The 16523-nt window shown below is 42.4% G+C and overlaps 2 protein-coding genes across 5 annotated transcripts; both read left to right on the top strand.

The window, feature by feature from the left end:
* Positions 1–57: 57 nt before the first annotated feature.
* dnaaf19 (dynein axonemal assembly factor 19) lies at positions 58–1950 on the top strand. Of its 3 annotated transcripts, XM_077557434.1 has the most exons (4): positions 59–124; positions 363–420; positions 1102–1285; positions 1370–1950. In XM_077557434.1, exons 3-4 carry the CDS (start codon positions 1137–1139, stop codon positions 1524–1526), a joined length of 306 nt encoding a protein of 101 aa, XP_077413560.1. In that variant the 5' UTR covers positions 59–124; positions 363–420; positions 1102–1136; the 3' UTR covers positions 1527–1950. The 3 variants fall into 3 exon arrangements, with proteins under 3 accessions (XP_077413558.1, XP_077413560.1, XP_077413559.1); XM_077557432.1 differs by lacking the exon at positions 363–420 and having other exon boundaries at positions 58–124; XM_077557433.1 differs by lacking the exon at positions 59–124 and having other exon boundaries at positions 135–420.
* Positions 1951–2398: 448 nt separating this feature from the next.
* abi3a (ABI family, member 3a) lies at positions 2399–10488 on the top strand. Of its 2 annotated transcripts, XM_077557373.1 has the most exons (12): positions 2399–2861; positions 2950–3114; positions 4109–4279; positions 4474–4653; positions 5066–5124; positions 5204–5260; positions 5584–6044; positions 6232–6357; positions 6565–6681; positions 6765–6878; positions 9810–9911; positions 10183–10488. In XM_077557373.1, exons 2-12 carry the CDS (start codon positions 2983–2985, stop codon positions 10365–10367), a joined length of 1704 nt encoding a protein of 567 aa, XP_077413499.1. In that variant the 5' UTR covers positions 2399–2861; positions 2950–2982; the 3' UTR covers positions 10368–10488. The 2 variants fall into 2 exon arrangements, with proteins under 2 accessions (XP_077413499.1, XP_077413501.1); XM_077557375.1 differs by lacking the exons at positions 6565–6681; positions 6765–6878 and having other exon boundaries at positions 2405–2861.
* Positions 10489–16523: the final 6035 nt, after the last annotated feature.

Here is a 16523-nt window from a genome sequence, read left to right as displayed (position 1 = left end):
ACGTGTTTTTGTTTTGTTTTTAAATCAACGGGACACTTTTGGGCTCTCTGAGATTCCGTCGGTCGTCACTCGTCATGGCAACCAAACTTTCTTTAACCACCGAGCTTCAAGTCGAAGCGACCAGGTAAACTAAATATACGTATCACCAACTAACTCATTAAACTGCTTTGTGTGAAAGTTAGCGTTGAAAAACAACATCGGTTTGATGCCACAAGCGAGGCGAGAAGCTAACATGCAACATGCCTAAAAGCTAACGCTAAACGCCATTACAAGCCATTCGTATACGTACTCGTGTTTTTGCAACCTTTTTTGGTGTAAACATATACGTAAGGACGACGTTGTTGTGTTGGTGGCATTGTAAGTTGTAAGCGCCAGGGAAGAAGTTGCCGTAGGAACTTGGATCAAGCAAACGTCTGGCAGGTAAAGACGTTTTATGTATTCTTATTTCTTTTGACATGATGAAGCGTTAAAACACACCGAATCGAGTCGAACGGGCAACAGTACGCCTGCGTGCATTGCCGCCAGCTGGGGCAGATCTCGTTTTGGGTCAGCACGGGGGCATTGCTAGACTCTTTGCGGCGCCTTGACAAATAAAAAAAAGAAAGGTCTTGGAGACCCCCCTGTCTCTGAAAATTGATGGATTAGCAAATCTTTTATTCTTATATCGTATCATCTCTTTGAGCCGGAGTGGGACTCATTTTTAGCTCTGCAGTTTCATGGCTGAGGTCAGCCCACTGGTGCACATCATTTTAATGAAGATACTAATTTTACCCTTATTAGAGTATCAATCTAAAGTAGCTTACCATACCCTCCAATATTATTTATTATTGATAACAGATTTAAACGTCAGGGCCCTCTATGAGAAATGTGTGGGGGATCAAAAATATGATGAAATGCATCAATGCCATTTTGTGATCTTTGACATACGACAATGGCAGCCACATCTGAGGCCCCCCTTCAGTTGTGGTCTAGGTTCTGTAAGTTGTGTTTTTGCTGAGCATGTTACTGTACATAGTTTTTCAAGTGCCTGAGATTTGCATAACTTGTGGCGTATATCGAGTTCCAAATGCATTATCTGTAAATACACGTTACTTATTACAGGTGGCCATCTTGAGCACACGTGACACCTTTGGGCGATGGCGTCTTCTCAGCGTGATGTCATCGACTTCTCGGCATTGGAGAAAGATTTACGTGCCGGCGTGGAAGCAGAGCGCAAATATCAACGAGAGAACGATGCCAAGCTGAGGGCCGTCCAGCAAGGTGTCGGCTCGTACCAGCAGTTCAGGTTGGACACGGTGGATGGGGAGTGGGGGAGCTGCCTTTCCGCCAGGGAAGGCCTTTGATCATATTCATTTATTTATTTATTTAGGGATCTGGTCCTAACGAGTCACCTGACGCCGCTTCACAAAAATGAAAAGAATGCACGCAAGCAGGCCCCCTGGAACCCACTGGTTGCTCGCGTCACAAACAACGCCAACACACCTGTCCCCCAAGAACAACACACATACACACCTGACCAACAATAACAAAACATACAGCAAACCGGTTATAACACACCACACCTGATTGTACATCTGTTTGTATTTGAGCCTTGGTAGCAACAAAAATACACTCCAGACCCTCAATGTCATGTTTGGGTTCTGTTTTTGGTTGTGTGTCTCCCTTGGTCTTGTTGAGTGTAATCCTGGCCTTCCTCGTGTCAACCAATCAGTGCCCTCAGCCACTTGTGTCTTGCCTCAGATGTGTCTTGTTGTGTCGTTAGTGTGTGTATTTAGTCTCCTGTCTCCCCTCTGTCTGGGTTGGATCAATGTCGCGCTCACCACTCTTGTGTTTTGTTGTTACTTTGATTTTTGGTCTTTTCAGAACTTTGTTGGTTTTGTTTATTTAGAGTTTTACCCAGTACCCCTGTTAGTGTTTTTGTTAAATAAATTGTGTCCAGTATTACATGCATCCCTGCCGTGGTTCTCCTGCCTCCCTGCATTTGGGTCCTCCACCCCAACGTGACACTCAATAACTACAACACACATCAGCCCCTCATTAACTCATTCACTGCCATTGATGACTATAGACGTCAAAAATTCATTTTAACTATTTATATTAGTAAAACATTTTTTCCCCACTTTTGTTAAGAGTTTGAAAACCTCGATTTTATTTTTATCGTATTAGAACATATAAAAATTGTGATTAATCGTGAGTTAACAAGTGAAGTCATGCGATTAATTAAGATTTTTTTTTAAATAATCTTTTCTTTAAAAAAAAAAAGGATACGTTTTTTTCGGAAATTAGGGGCATCAGGCGATTAAAATTTGTAATCGGAATTAATCGCATGACTTCACTAGTTAACTCACGATTAATCAAAAATTTTACGTCTTTTCTAAATGTACAAAAAAAAAATATCTAGGTTTTTATACTCTTGTTAACAAAAATGGGAAAAAAATGTTCAAATGAATTTTTGACGTCTATAGCCGTCAATGGCAGCGAATGAGTTAAAAAACAGCACACCTGGTCCTCACTGACAACACGTTTGAGCCTTAAAAAGCAATACACACCAGACCCTCAATAACGTGTAGAAATTTGAATATGAATACACAAACGTGTCAACTTGTGAGTAAAAATCTATGTATTTTTTGTTTAAGAAGTGAAGGAGGATTTTTTTTTCAAGTGCGCACGTGCGTGACTATGACCACCAGGTGGCGCCGTTTAGTTATTTTCATGTCGCTTTCTCACGCGCGTGGTCTGGCGTATGCACGTTCAAGCAAAGGGGAAGTGGTGCGTGTGCGCTAGTTAGACACGCGCAAGTGCCGCTGCTGTCATTCGAGCTGCAGGAGCGAACTGTCACAGCAGAAGAGAGGAGACGGCAGGTGCTTCAAATCCCACAGGATTCCACCTTCATCTTTGTCACATTACTCACACCAATTGTTTTTTTTTTTGTGTGCATGCGAGCTGTAGACGCAGAGGAGAAGTGCAGAAGAATTTGACAAAATGAAGGCGGACGAGTTGAAAGAAGAAGTGGTGAAAATCCTCAACGAGGCTCCCAAATCCAGGCAACTTCTTTTGGAGAACTACAACAACTTCATGAAGGTGGCAGATTACTGCTGCGAAAACTACGTCCAGGCCAGTCACAGCAATACTACTAACATCACTATAGTGTTAGTGTCGTACTACCAGTACTTCCTCAAGTCCATCCAACGGGCTTGTACTATGTTGGTCAGTATTAATTAGTTACTGCCAAAAGAACATGGCAGTACAAATACTACATGTGAGTCAGAAACATTGGCTTCAAGTAAAATTCAAGTGAGTAAAATGATTGCGGAGCAGAGGAAAAGAAGTGACAGGATTTGTCATCAGCAGCAGCGAGATCAGTGTTGCCAACTCCCCAGTAACGAAAGTAGATATTGGTTGTCCTAAAAGTCGCTAGAAAGTTGCTATATGACATCATACCCTAATTTGCATAATTGACGTTGGACGCTGTCGGAGAGTATAACGTGGGAGAGGCAAAAAATGAGTAAAGAAAAACCCTAAATATGTTTAGAACCACAAATTAACATTCTTCCGATTTATTTTTATTTTTATTTTGCCTTTAAAATAGGCCATAGTTTCTCAAAATAACTTTGTGACGACCAGAAAAAATAGCTAGATTTGTTTTGCTTTTGACAACAACAAAAAAAGTCGCCAAGGGCTTTGAAAAGTCGCCAGATTGTTGGCGAGATAAATATCCAGTAATATGAACGAAAAATTATTTCATCAGACGTTTGCCATAATATTTATAATATATGTCAGTATATTGCTCATCTCTAGTACACATTTGTTAGTACAACAATAGTGTTGCCTTGTGATACAAGAGCCTTGACTTATACATTTCAGACTATTGGCGGCACATGTCACAACATGTGACACCACTAATTAGTCTGCTTTTTGGGTCTTTTTTTACACTACAAGACTGCTGAGCGTAATTTTTCTTTTTTCTTTTGAATTGTGCTGTTTTTTCAATTCGGTTTCAATTCAACTGGCATCTCAAGGCACCACATATGCATACATGCTAGTGCTAGCGGCTAAGCTCGGCTAACAGGCTAACAGTTTGCGCTCATGTGATGTGTCCGCCCTGCAGTCGGGGGACGACGCGTCCAAAGCGTTGGAAGAGACCAAGACGCTGACTGCCCAATCGCTGGCCAGCATCGCCTACCAAATTAACACGTTAGCCACCAACGTGCTGGGTCTGCTGGACGCGCAGACCCAGCAGCTTCGCCACATGGAGTCGTCCATCAACCTCATCGGGCAGGTCGCTCTCGTTTGTTTGACTTTCCCATCATGCACTACAGCAAATGACAATAAGTGCTAAATTTTTAGCTCTAAGTTGAACATTCGGAGGGTTTTTCCCCTAAATTCATTATTTAAAGGATGACTTTTGTATTTTACTCAAATCTTATTGTAAAGTAAGAGTACACTTAACTGTGTGATGTTTTTGCACGCAAGACGGTGGAAATGCATCGTGAGAAAGTTTCCCGCAAAGAAATTGGCATCTTCACGGCAGTGCGCCGCGTCCCCCGCGGGCCCAAGATCTCCACCCCCGCCACACCACCGCAGCCGCGCCCCCCTTACAGCCGCCGACCAATCAGCTACCAGCAGCTGGACCACGTGGGTCACGGCGTCAAGGTACGGCGATGGCTTTGGCTGGCTGTCAATCATCTTTTGCTTCACGCAACAAACGCGAGTCAGCGTCTGTGTTAACAGGAAGTGGCTACTGCCACAGGAAGCAACTTCCTCTTCTCTTGCGCACACACGTTTGATTAAGCATCCTTAAAGTCGCACACGTGCAAACACACTCTTACACATACACACATTCTCATGCATACGCGCACGCGGACACACACACACACACACACACACACACACACACACACACACACACACACACACACAGTTTGTTGAGCGTGGGAAGACTTTTTTTCCCTTTTTAATTAGTTGTGGTAGATTGTTGTCTGAGACTGAGCCTCCATTGATGCAGCAAGGCCCTCCCCCCTCTGCCCCCCTCTGTCCCTCCCTTTGTGTCCCCCGTACCCAACAGCTGACTGGGAAAGCGGGCGAGAGAGCCGGAAGCATCCGGAAGCCGGGCTCATCCATCAGGTTTTTGTTTTGTTGTTTTCTCACTGTTGCCAACTGGAGCATCAAGTTGTTGATGTGCTTGTGTTGGTTTGATTTTCAGGTCTAGCAAACCTGGAGCAGAAGGCCTCAAGTGTTCAGTGGCGCCCTCTGGTGGCAGGTACTGCACATTTACACTATTTTGTGGCGGGGTGGGGGCGGGGCGAGAGGCTGATCGCGTGGCCAATCCGGTGTGGTGATATTATCAAGACACTACCAATATTTCATGGGTTACATTTTTTTTTCCTTTTCAAATTAGTTGAATATAACGTATTTGTATTTTTTTTATTCATTTATCTAGTTTGAGTCATGTTTAATTCATCTATTGTGAATAAAATAAAAAAAATAAAAAACCTAACATACCCCCACCCGCCCAAATATAATTTTATTGTACATTTAGAACCGATAGAAAATGTGCAATCTGACTAGTGTTCAATTTGGAAGCTCCACTTTTGGGAAACCTGTGGCTCCGCCCACCGTGCCTCCCCTCTGGCAAGCTCCACCTGAGAGTGATGTCCTCACCACACTTCTTGATGACGCCCCACCCCTTCCGCCTGATTCCTCGGAGATGCCCGTGGCTCCGCCCGCTCCGTTGGACTCTGCCATGCCGATGGCGCCGCCCTCTCCACCTGATTCCTCAGAGATGCCCATGGCTCCGCCCCCTCCACCCCCACCTCCTCTCCCTGATTCCCCAGAGATGCCCATGGCTCCGCCCCCTCTGCTGGATTCTGCAATCGCGATGGCTCCTCCCTCTCCGCCTGATTCCTCCGAGATGCCTGTAGCTCCGCCCTCTCTGCCTGACTCTGTAATGCCTGTGGCTCCGCCCCCTCCACCTCTTCCTACCTCAGAGACTCTGACCACTACCATTGTTCTGCCTCTGACTCCACCCCCAGGTCTCGAGACAGGTGAGGAGAGCGTGAGCGAACATCTGCTCAGCACATTATTGGTCCATTGATGATGATGATGATATTAATCACTAGAACAATCACCATGATGATGATGATGATGACGATAGATGATAATAAATATGACAATAATGAAGATGATTAGGATAATGCTAAATATGCCGATGACATCATCACCTTACTGCAGTGCTGGAGGAGAGCAGCCTACCACCGCCGTCTCCCCCACCCCCAGACCACGACCACGCCTTTCCTCTGCCATCCAATGACGAGCCAGAGCTTCCGGACCCTCCTCCAACAACCCAGGAAGTAGACGGTATCACGCGCGTACACTACACTCATTCCCGACTGCCTTGTTAGTGAAGGAACAATCTTTTTTTGTATGGTAGAATTTTTTTTAAATGTTGTTTTAAATTTCCATATCCGCCATCCGCTACATCCAGCCAAACTCAACTATTTCCCATAATGCATTGTGCCTTCCTGTCGCTCTGTGCATCTTTTGCTCTTCTTGTTGTTGTCGCAGCCGGCGGGGGGGCCGCGCGGCCGCCCCCCGCCCGCTCTGTGTCGCTGAGGGTCCGCTCGGGCCCCGCTTCCCGCCGCCGCCAAAGCCGCTCCCTCTTCCTGCCGGCCGTCCAATCACGTAAGCCGTCGGCCGGCGAGGGAATTTTGCGCAAGCTTGAGCGCTGACGCGTCTGCCCACCCGCCTTTCTGTCCGTTCGCCAGTGCTCATCCCGCCGCCTCCTCCTTATCCTCCCCCGCGGGCCCCGCCTCAGCTTTCTTCCTCATCCTCCTCTTCCTCGCACGGACTCAGCCTGCCCGCTCGTCTGGAGCATCTGGGTAAGAAGCGCTCAAGTTTCAGACTGCACTATTCTGCTCTCCTAACTGCTTTTTGTTTGGAGTCAAAGTATGATTGTGAAAAAGACAAAAGTGGTGCGATGTCCCGGCATGTGGGCAAGGAGAGCCATAGTTGCCATTCAAACAAATTCACAAGGAGCTGTTAGAGGCCACAACTCGTGGCCAGACGCTCACATGCGGACCAACTCCGACCCCTGGCATGAGGCCATGCCCCTTAAAGGGATACTTGACTAATTAAGCCACTTTCAGCAGTAAGAAGATCATTTTTGTCTATAATTAATTTGACAACTTCATTCTTTTTTCATGTACAATTAATAGCTTTAAAAACACATTTTGCCACTTGCTGTCGACTGAAGATGACATCACGTGTGCTCAGAGCACAGGCAACGACCAATCACAGCTCACCTGTTTTCTGGGTTTGGTCATGTGACGTTAGCACACTGAGCCATGATTGGTCGTTACCTGAGAACACTGTCGTTTTCAGTCGAAAAGAAAGTTGCAAAATGTGTTTTTAAAGCTATTAATTGTACATGTAAAATAATATTACGTTATCAAATTAATTATAGACAAAATATGAACTTCTTACTGCTGAAAATGGCAAAATAGGGCAAGTATCCCTTCAAAGAGATGTCAGATAATTACACTTCATACAAGTGATGGCTTTTACTGCTTTAGGATGTTTCTGCAAAAAATGTATGTGTTTTTTTTTTCTTTCGAAATATGCAGCAAAAAATGTTTTGATTTCGATTCATTTTAATGGGGAAAATTGATTTAGATGTAGAAGTCAATGAAGTTGCAAGCATTGTCACGGGACCAATCAAACTCGTAGCGCCTATTTTCCTGTTGCGACCAATTAAAATACTAGTAAACTGCAGCTGTTTTGTCTGTGTGTGAGCCACGGTAATAATAGTTTTGTATTTTTCATTATAGTTAGTTTTTATTTCATTGATTATGAAGTTAATTATATAAAATTTAAATTTAATTTAAATTAATTATATATATAGGCCTATATTATATTTAGAGCATGTTTGTTATTTTTTTTATTTATGTTTTTTAATTACTTTCTCTCATTTTAGTTTTGATTAGAATTAGTAAAAAATAATTATATATATATATATATATATATATATATATATATATTAGGGGTGTGAATTGCCTAGTACCTGGCGATTCAATTCGTATCACAATTCATAGGTCACGATTCGATTCAATACCGATTAATCCCAATACGAATCTATAAATTGATTATTGCAATTTATTTTTTTTAACTTAAATTTAGAAAATACTAATCAGTAAACTTGTACATGTCCACTGTAAGATTTGAATGAAAATGTATTTATTCATCTAAAAATTCAGGCTTATAACTGAGCCACTGCATTTAACAAACAGGTTGCAATCCCTTTCATGTTTGAACAGCACTGAAATAAAATATTAAGGCTTAATGTTCCATTAATATAACATTCTTCCATGCTTAATGTGTGAATCATAATCCTAAGTAAGACGTTTTGTTGAATATTCCCATAAAAAAATGTATGTTTAAAAATCGTTTGGCTGCATATCGAATCGATTCGAGAATTGCACGCTGTAATATCGCGATATATTGCCGAATCGATCTTTTCTAACACCCCTAATATATATATATATATATATACAAAGACGAAAATGAAAGACATTTTTGTTACATTATGATTAGTTTTATAAACATAAGATGTAGTTTCAGTAGCATTTTTTTATTTATTTTTTATTTTGTTAACCAAAATGTTTTTCAATTTTAATTTCATTTATTTCCGTAGTTATTGTTAACTCTAATAACCTTGTGACGTGAGCGTCTGGGCCTGAGCTGTAGCATATGGCAGTTGATTAAACTGCGAGTGTTACTCTCCTTGCCCACGTACAGGGGCATCATGCACGGCCTCCATTGCGTTCATTGTTTTCACTTCACTTGAGCCAAACTTGCTCCTAAGTCATAAAACCGAGCAAATGATTGCTTGTCGCTTGGTATTGCTTTCTGTCCAAGGAATGAAAAGCCCTTTGTTAACGAAAATACAGGTGTCCACGATACAGTAGGCTATAAACTTATGTTATTATGGACTGAATAATTATTTTCCATAACAACCTCTCTCGCTCCCTCAACAATGGCGTCACGTCACTGCCGCGTGTAATAAATGAGTCGTCTGCATGGCTAAATTACTAATATCCTTACAAATGTCAACTTTATGCTTCATGTGGGGTTAAATTAAAGTCAAATATAAAATCACAACTACTACTACTCGAAACAACTTTGCCGATTCATGTACGTCTCCCGAGTAGTCCCCCCGCCTGCGCGGAATGCATTTTGGACTTTTGATGACGTAGATGTCACATATAGGCGACCTGGCCGTTCACACTGAGGTCACATTACGTATCCAATCTAGGACCACATATGAAACTGACCCAGGTCTAATATTAAAAAATCGGATCTGAGCCGTTCAGACTGACATAAAAAAATCAGATACAGGTCGCATTTGGGCCAAAAAGTGCAATCTTGGTCGCATTTGCCTGCAGTGTGAACGTAGCCTTAGAGTAACGTTTTGGTTTCTAGGAAGTAATTTCTTGAAGTGATGCATCTGGAACATCAGACTAGCATCTTTGTGTGTTGGGATTGGAACAAAGTTTAGCCCTGTTGTTAGTGAGAGCCTTAGCCACATGTTTTTGCTCTGTGTAGCAAACAATGGAAGTTGTCAGTTTTTGTTTGGCAGGTTGCCAAGGTGACCAATCAATTCACATGTCAGACTTGTCTCATTATTGTCTCGTTGTTTTGGGATGTGAGTTAAGGGTTTCAACCCAGAACGTCGAAAACTCGGGTAGATTTTGACTGAAGCCCGATTGGTCGCTCCCAGATGTCACTCACGTGTCCCTCGGCTGTTCTGTCAGATCTGGAGCTGCCGGCCCTCCCGCCGCCACCGCCACCCCCGTCAGATGATTTCACAGCAGCGGAAGATCTCAGTGACGCCCCCCCACATTACCTGGACAAAGGTAATGCAGCACATGTGGGGGTCCGCCCTATACTTTGCAATAGGGACAGTGCTAAAGTAGTTGCCTTTAAATGCCACAAAATGGCAGCAAAGCACTTTTTGTATATTTGAAAAGGCTATGGCCTTAATAAATGAAGCTCCTCCCCTCAGATCCCCCCAATAATGCAAATAGGCAAACTTGTAAATGCTCCAAGATATTTATTATTTCAGTAAACTGTTTTTTGTTTTGAGATTTTGATGGTGTTTCGTGCTGTTGTTCCGCACATGTCCAGTGGTGGTGCTGTACCGCTACGAGGAAGCCAAGCCTGGCGACCTGTCCATGGCGGAGGGTGACGTCGTCTACGTGACTCATCGCCATGACAACGGCTGGTACGAGGGCGTCCTGCGTGGCCAACGGGGGTTCTTCCCCAACAATTACGTCCAGTCCTGTGGCGAGGCTCAAGCTCCGCCACCGTGACCTCATTGAACCTCCAATGGATGTCGACTCTGCCTTGAACTGTTGCCAGATACATTGGCGCCATTTTGAATACCCTCTAAATGACTGCAAATCAACAGATTAAACTTCAGAACGTACACAATCTTGATGCATGAGAGTCATACTCAAATATGTTAGGAATATATCATATAAATTTCAGTTAAGCTATATATTAGTGTATTATATATATTTTTTTATTAGTTCATATGATCTAAAAATATGGATATAGATATATTTTCAATTTGTACAATTTCATATTTTTATTTTTATATATTTTATAATTAAGTATTTGCTAGTAATTTGCTATTTGTGGCGTTCGGGACCGAACTAATGGCAAATATCCTACGTAATTAACGTTACTCCAAAAAGTTTCCGGATGTGTGTAGAAAGGCCAAAGCATGGGGGCAAATCACCACATGAATAATTTTAACTCACTTTAACCTAGAGTGGATATAAATTCTTCACTCACCTGTTTAAATGTCAGCTTTTGTGTAAAAAGTCACCCCAAGCTAAATAATATTTTCCCACCATTAATGTGCTCAAAAACCTGCACAAGGTAAAAAAAATAAAAAATAATAATCATTAAAAAAAAATCAAGAGCAGAAGTAGAAATAAAAGGAATGTTTTTGGGGGGGAAAATATTGTGAGCAAAACTCAGCAAGATGAATTCTCGCTGTATTTGTGAGTTCACAAACTCCCGAGAATTGACTATATGCCACGGAGGAGGCGGGACTTTCGATTTTCGGGTTTTCACCCATCAACTTTGTTTCAGGTTTGCGACGTGTGGGCCGCGTCCCGGATCTTGCGCTTCCGCCTTTGTGCCCTTCGGTTGCGCGTTCCCGTCGACGGGTGCGAGGCTGCGAGTCTGTAGTGTCTGTCTCAGTGTCCCACGCATTTCAGATAGCCGAGACGCTCTCCCGCCGATGAGCGGGAGCGCGCGGTTGGGGGGCGCTGATGTGTAAAACCCGGAAGTCGGAAGTCTTTGGCATCTACCACGTACATTTTGTACAGAGCGCATTGATTTCCACTGATCGGACCAATCACAGAGCGACATCGTGTTTGGGGCGTGATATGCAGGCGTGACTAAACCCGGAAGCGCGGACGCCGGGGCAAAACAATCAAACCTGGAGGTGCCAGCTTGTAAATGAGATGTTTGTCGCGTTGAATGGATGTGGTTCGTCAGCACAGGTGATAAATCAGCTGTTCACTTGGCGGAAGGGTTTCTTTTCCTTTGTACTGTCAGAGGGTGAGATGAAGGAGGTCCTACTTTTTGCTGACCGCACGCACAGACGCACGAACGCACACACCTAGGCACGTAGTTCCTTCTGGTATACACACGGAGCTCACTAGTTAAAACATATTGAACATCAATACCATCCTCGAGATCGCGTGGACAGCGGCGCGTCTGGCAGGTAAAGATGCCCCCAATTCAGCCTCTTGGTGGCCAAAATTGATCTGGACAGTCACCTACAAAACCTAACATGGACGAATGGACGCTGCAATTAGTTCTGTTCTTGCCGAATTACTCACCGTTTCCTTGTTGAATGTTGAACAGCGAGAGGCGCTAAAGATGTTGTTGTTGTTTTTTTCTCCCCTTCGACGAAAACGAAGACGACAGTTTCATCCGTGGCCGTGATTGGTCAAAATAAACGTGTACAATGCTGCAATACAACAACAATCAGATCGAGGTATTGTACAGAATGTCCCGCCTTTCCCGAGTAAATTATCGTGGAGCAGTCCCAGATTGATATTGTGGAGAACTCCCTTGAGTGAATTACAATATCAATCTGGCGATTGCCAGGTTATACTTTTTTGGCACCAACGTCATATTTTATTAGACGCGGCTTTGGCCTGAACACCAAAACGGGGAATCGTTTTTCAACAAATCTGCAATTAGGCGAGTGTGTAGCTAATCTATGGGGGAACACTGTCCATAATTTTGGAAAGACAAATTAAAACTCTTTCACTGCCACTGACGTTTAAAGACGTCAAGTAAAAACCTACGCTTCACTGCCAATGACGTCAAAAGACGTCATCCAATGATTTTTTTTTTTTTTTGAAACGGGTAGAGAAAACCCTTCCGCATGTCTGGTGAAAGTTTCAAGTCTGTCTGTTGTGCCTAATGACTATTTTTGGCCCCTAGAGGGCAGCGATGACTCTCTTTTGACAAGATCGGGTGGGCGTCAGTAGAGGCGGAGCTAGAGCGTCGAGCAGGAGATGAGAATGGAAGACAAAGGAAAAATGGCGGCCGGTCGCGAGGAGCTCACGCCCGAGACGTTTTTTTCAAAGACCAAAAGCATCGCTGAAAAAGCACATTGTTGACGACGATGATCATCATCGATGATGAAGATGAGGGTGGTGACTCTGTGGTTGAGAAGCATTGACGCGGCAGTAGAAGACGTTAGATGGAGCTAGATGGAGGAGGGAACGGGCAATGGCGAGCGTTTGCAAGCAGCTCTACACTTACAAGACGAAAGGCATCGACCAACGCTAAAATAGTACATTGATGACGACGATGATCATCATCGATGATGATGAAGGTGAATCCGAGCTTGACGGCGAAATTGGAACCGCTGACGCGGCGGCTATGACGGTGTCGTAACGCGGAGCGCAACCGAGCACGCACAGGCGGACGTTCGATCGGACGACGGAGAGTGCCCCGAGTCCAATGCATATTCATCGGAGGAAGTGTGTACAGTCTGCTACTTGCTTTTTATTCCCCGGAAAAAAAGGCCGTCAAGAAAGTGTAACGTTTGCACGCAAAACGGACCAATGTGAAAGTGAAAGTAAACTGTTGTGCGAGTCCTGGCGTCTCCTTGCACGCAGGAGAGCGTTGCAAAAGGAAAAACTGTATTTGAAACATCCACATAATTGTAAGTAGTACCACAGTTGCACACATTTGTAAATAGTTTGCGAAATTGTTTTGTCAAATTGTCACGCTGTTGAATGGAAATAAACGTATTTTGCAATCTAAAAACACTTTTTCATTGTTGGTGGTGGTGTATTACAGAAGTAAAGCACTATTTAGGTGTTTGTGGCATCATTCATGGACAAAAAGAAGTGTACAATTCACTAGAGTGCATGAAATAACATCGTTTCACAAAAAGCTCTTTTTCTCCGTTTTTTGTTTCAAAAGAGAGAATTTCGGTGAAAGTAACCATTTTCTATTGTTGATTACTGAAGAACGGAATAAGGTAGAAACAAACTTTTCATTCTGATGAAAGCTGAGAGTCCAATCTTTCATTTGGTAGTATGTGTGTTTCCATAGTCCAAACACAACATTTTCTGTGGACCTTGAAAGATCACTCAAAATGCTTAAATCGGCTGGCAGTGGGGACAACCCGTTTCTGAAAACGTCTGGCAGTCAAAGAGTTAAAGACTTGTTCGTTTGGAGACCGCGTCCGCATTAAGTCACAGTATTATACACATACATGACAAGTTTAGAGGCTTAACCACAAAAATCTCCAAATTCTGTTAACAAATACAAGCAAAAGTTGTTACTCAGTCTTAGCCCCATCAGATATTTTTCTCTCCTTTGACTGAAAAGCTTGTGACATGACCCCCCCCCCCCACACACACACACACACACACACACACACATACACACACACAAACAAGAAGTATATGCACTCTTCTTTTTTTTCTCCTAATACTTTATTTATTTTTTGCATTTTTCGAAATACAAACATGAAAGGGGAGAGAGGAAGTGAGGGATGAAAAAACTGAGTCTCGAAGGTCACAGATAGAATATGTACGGAAAATTATAAAGCGTCCTCGTTATCAAATTGTTTTCCATATTCAGATATTTGACAAAATAGTCCCATTTTCTCCAGAACTTGGATCCTTTGTGCTGCTGTAAGCGAAGCGTGAATGTCATCATCTCCATGAAGTGAATACGCTTAAAGAATTTAAGAACCAGCCCAAGAACAATACAGAATAAATGAAAAGAACGATGTATTTCAACTCAAGGTGTTTAGTTTGTGGAACAATCTGAATTATAAAACTAAATTGTCTCAGTCCATTTGTATTTTTAAAAAATGTATTAAAGCGCAACTACTGGAAAAATATATTTAGCACACGGTCATTCTATTGAATTATTTTGTTTAATTGTTACTTTGAGGTCGTCTTGAGTGTTTGCTGTCATTTATTTTGTGTTGACCTTTTGTGTGTGTGTGTGTGTGTGTGTGTGTTTGTTTTGATTCTTTATGTCAATTTCTTTTTCTTTTAAAGAATGAAATATTTTTTTGAATTGAATTGAAAACCAACCCAGGAAACAATGTCAAAAAAGATAATTCAAGTTGGACTCCCAATACAGCGGACATTAATTCTAATGCCATTTAACCAAAAAGTGACAATACCTGGGCACGTGCAAACTATATGGGCCTGGTCTGCCTGAGAGTAACCGCAATCCCTCCAACATGGAACATCAATAGAGCACAATTTCGACTGTCGCTTAGATGTAATAAAATAACGGACCAAACTCTTCCAGCAAAAATCTCTACAAATAAATGAGTGTGATGTACAGATTTGAGACCTCCATTACTCCAACCAGGCGTCATCAGGTATCTCGATCCTCATGTCTTTTTCCTATTGATGTTTGATATGAAACTGTGCATCATTTTCCAATAAAGCAAGGGACGAGTAGCGTTGACCGATAATATGTTCAGTATTTGATCCTTTATAAGCGTCTATAAACATTTGAATCAGCTAGGGAGGAGTATGCAAATGGGGACATTGTATTTCTTTGTCAAAATAATGGCGAAGCTGGAGGTACCTGAAGCAATCATGTCTGTTTAAACCATACTTTAAAGACAGAGACTGGAAGCTTTCAATTTGTCCCTTACTGTCATGTCTTGTTTCGTTCTGCCGTCTGCTGGTCATTTGTTCCGTCTCTCTTTTTCTTTTTTTTTCTTTTTTTTTTAGTTTTCCTGGAGTGTCGGTGGGCGGAGTTCCTGTGTCTCAACTGCAGACAATCCCAATCAGCAGGCTATTTAGACACAGGATAATAACATCACCTTTGAATGTAAGCATTTACTCTTGTGTCTTTTAAGAGCTCTTAAAATAAATTCTTTATAAAGAAGGCTTTTTCATAAGATCTCATTTTTCAATTATTTTTGAACACGCAAAGATTACACTTTTACATAGTAATGAAATAATACCTTCATAGCCTATCGTCCCCCCGTGGTACTCCGCCCACCTTCCTTGGTTAGTTATTTTGTTTTTCTGTAGGTACACGTTGACCTTTTGTCACGTCGCTTTTTGTTAGTGTTTGGTTATGCGTCAAGCTGCTTTTGTTCAATAAAAACTGTAAACCTTGCCCACCATTTGAGTTGCATTTGAATCTTTCACCACGACTAACACTTACTAATTATTCCACAAAGGGCAGTCACACCAAGGTGATTCCATTATCTGAATGGATGATCCTGTATGGCTGGTTTGAAATGCGGATCGTGTGAGGGACAACCCGAAACCCCAACCTGCCTATGTAATTGAAATGTCTTAATTACTTGCAACCATTTATTAATGGATACATTAACACAGGGATTGTTTAACTGCAAACATGTAGTAGCGCAGTCCATACATCCAAGAGCAGTTTGTATTTGGGTTTTAATCAATGAGAATTCTAACCCCTTCCATTTAGCCTCAAAATACTTCGTACACCAGAATACTAGCAGTGTCAACGTTTGAGGCGGGGCCAGGCCGTGCCTCCGCCATCTCTCGGTAAATGCTGGATAGAGTACTTGATGCGAGATCTTTTTGAGTTACAATATTCTTATACTATCTTGAAGGGTGGTACCACACAGTTTCCAGTAAACAGCTCACAAAGTTAACCGGACCTACACGATAACATTCAAGGGCACTAGTCAGACACCGAACAATGCCCATTTGAGGAATAGAGGAGGTTATTCAGTCATGACTGCACCTGGCAGAGATAGCGATAACACTCACAAGGATACATCCGCAGAACAAAGCTCTACTGAGGAAATGAGGAAATTAAAACAGTTATGAGTAAATCTTGGCAGAAGATACATTTCACTAACTTATGCTAACTGATGCCACTGTAGACAAAGGACGCAACAAATGTAGAAAATGTTTTATTGTGTCAAAATAAATAAATATTAAATAGATCATAAATAA

The sequence above is a fragment of the Vanacampus margaritifer genome, chromosome 2, assembly GCF_051991255.1.
Source record: "Vanacampus margaritifer isolate UIUO_Vmar chromosome 2, RoL_Vmar_1.0, whole genome shotgun sequence".
Taxonomy (NCBI): Eukaryota; Metazoa; Chordata; class Actinopteri; order Syngnathiformes; family Syngnathidae; genus Vanacampus; species Vanacampus margaritifer.
Note: the sequence above shows the minus strand (reverse complement) of the source record. Positions and strands in the feature narration are given on the sequence as shown.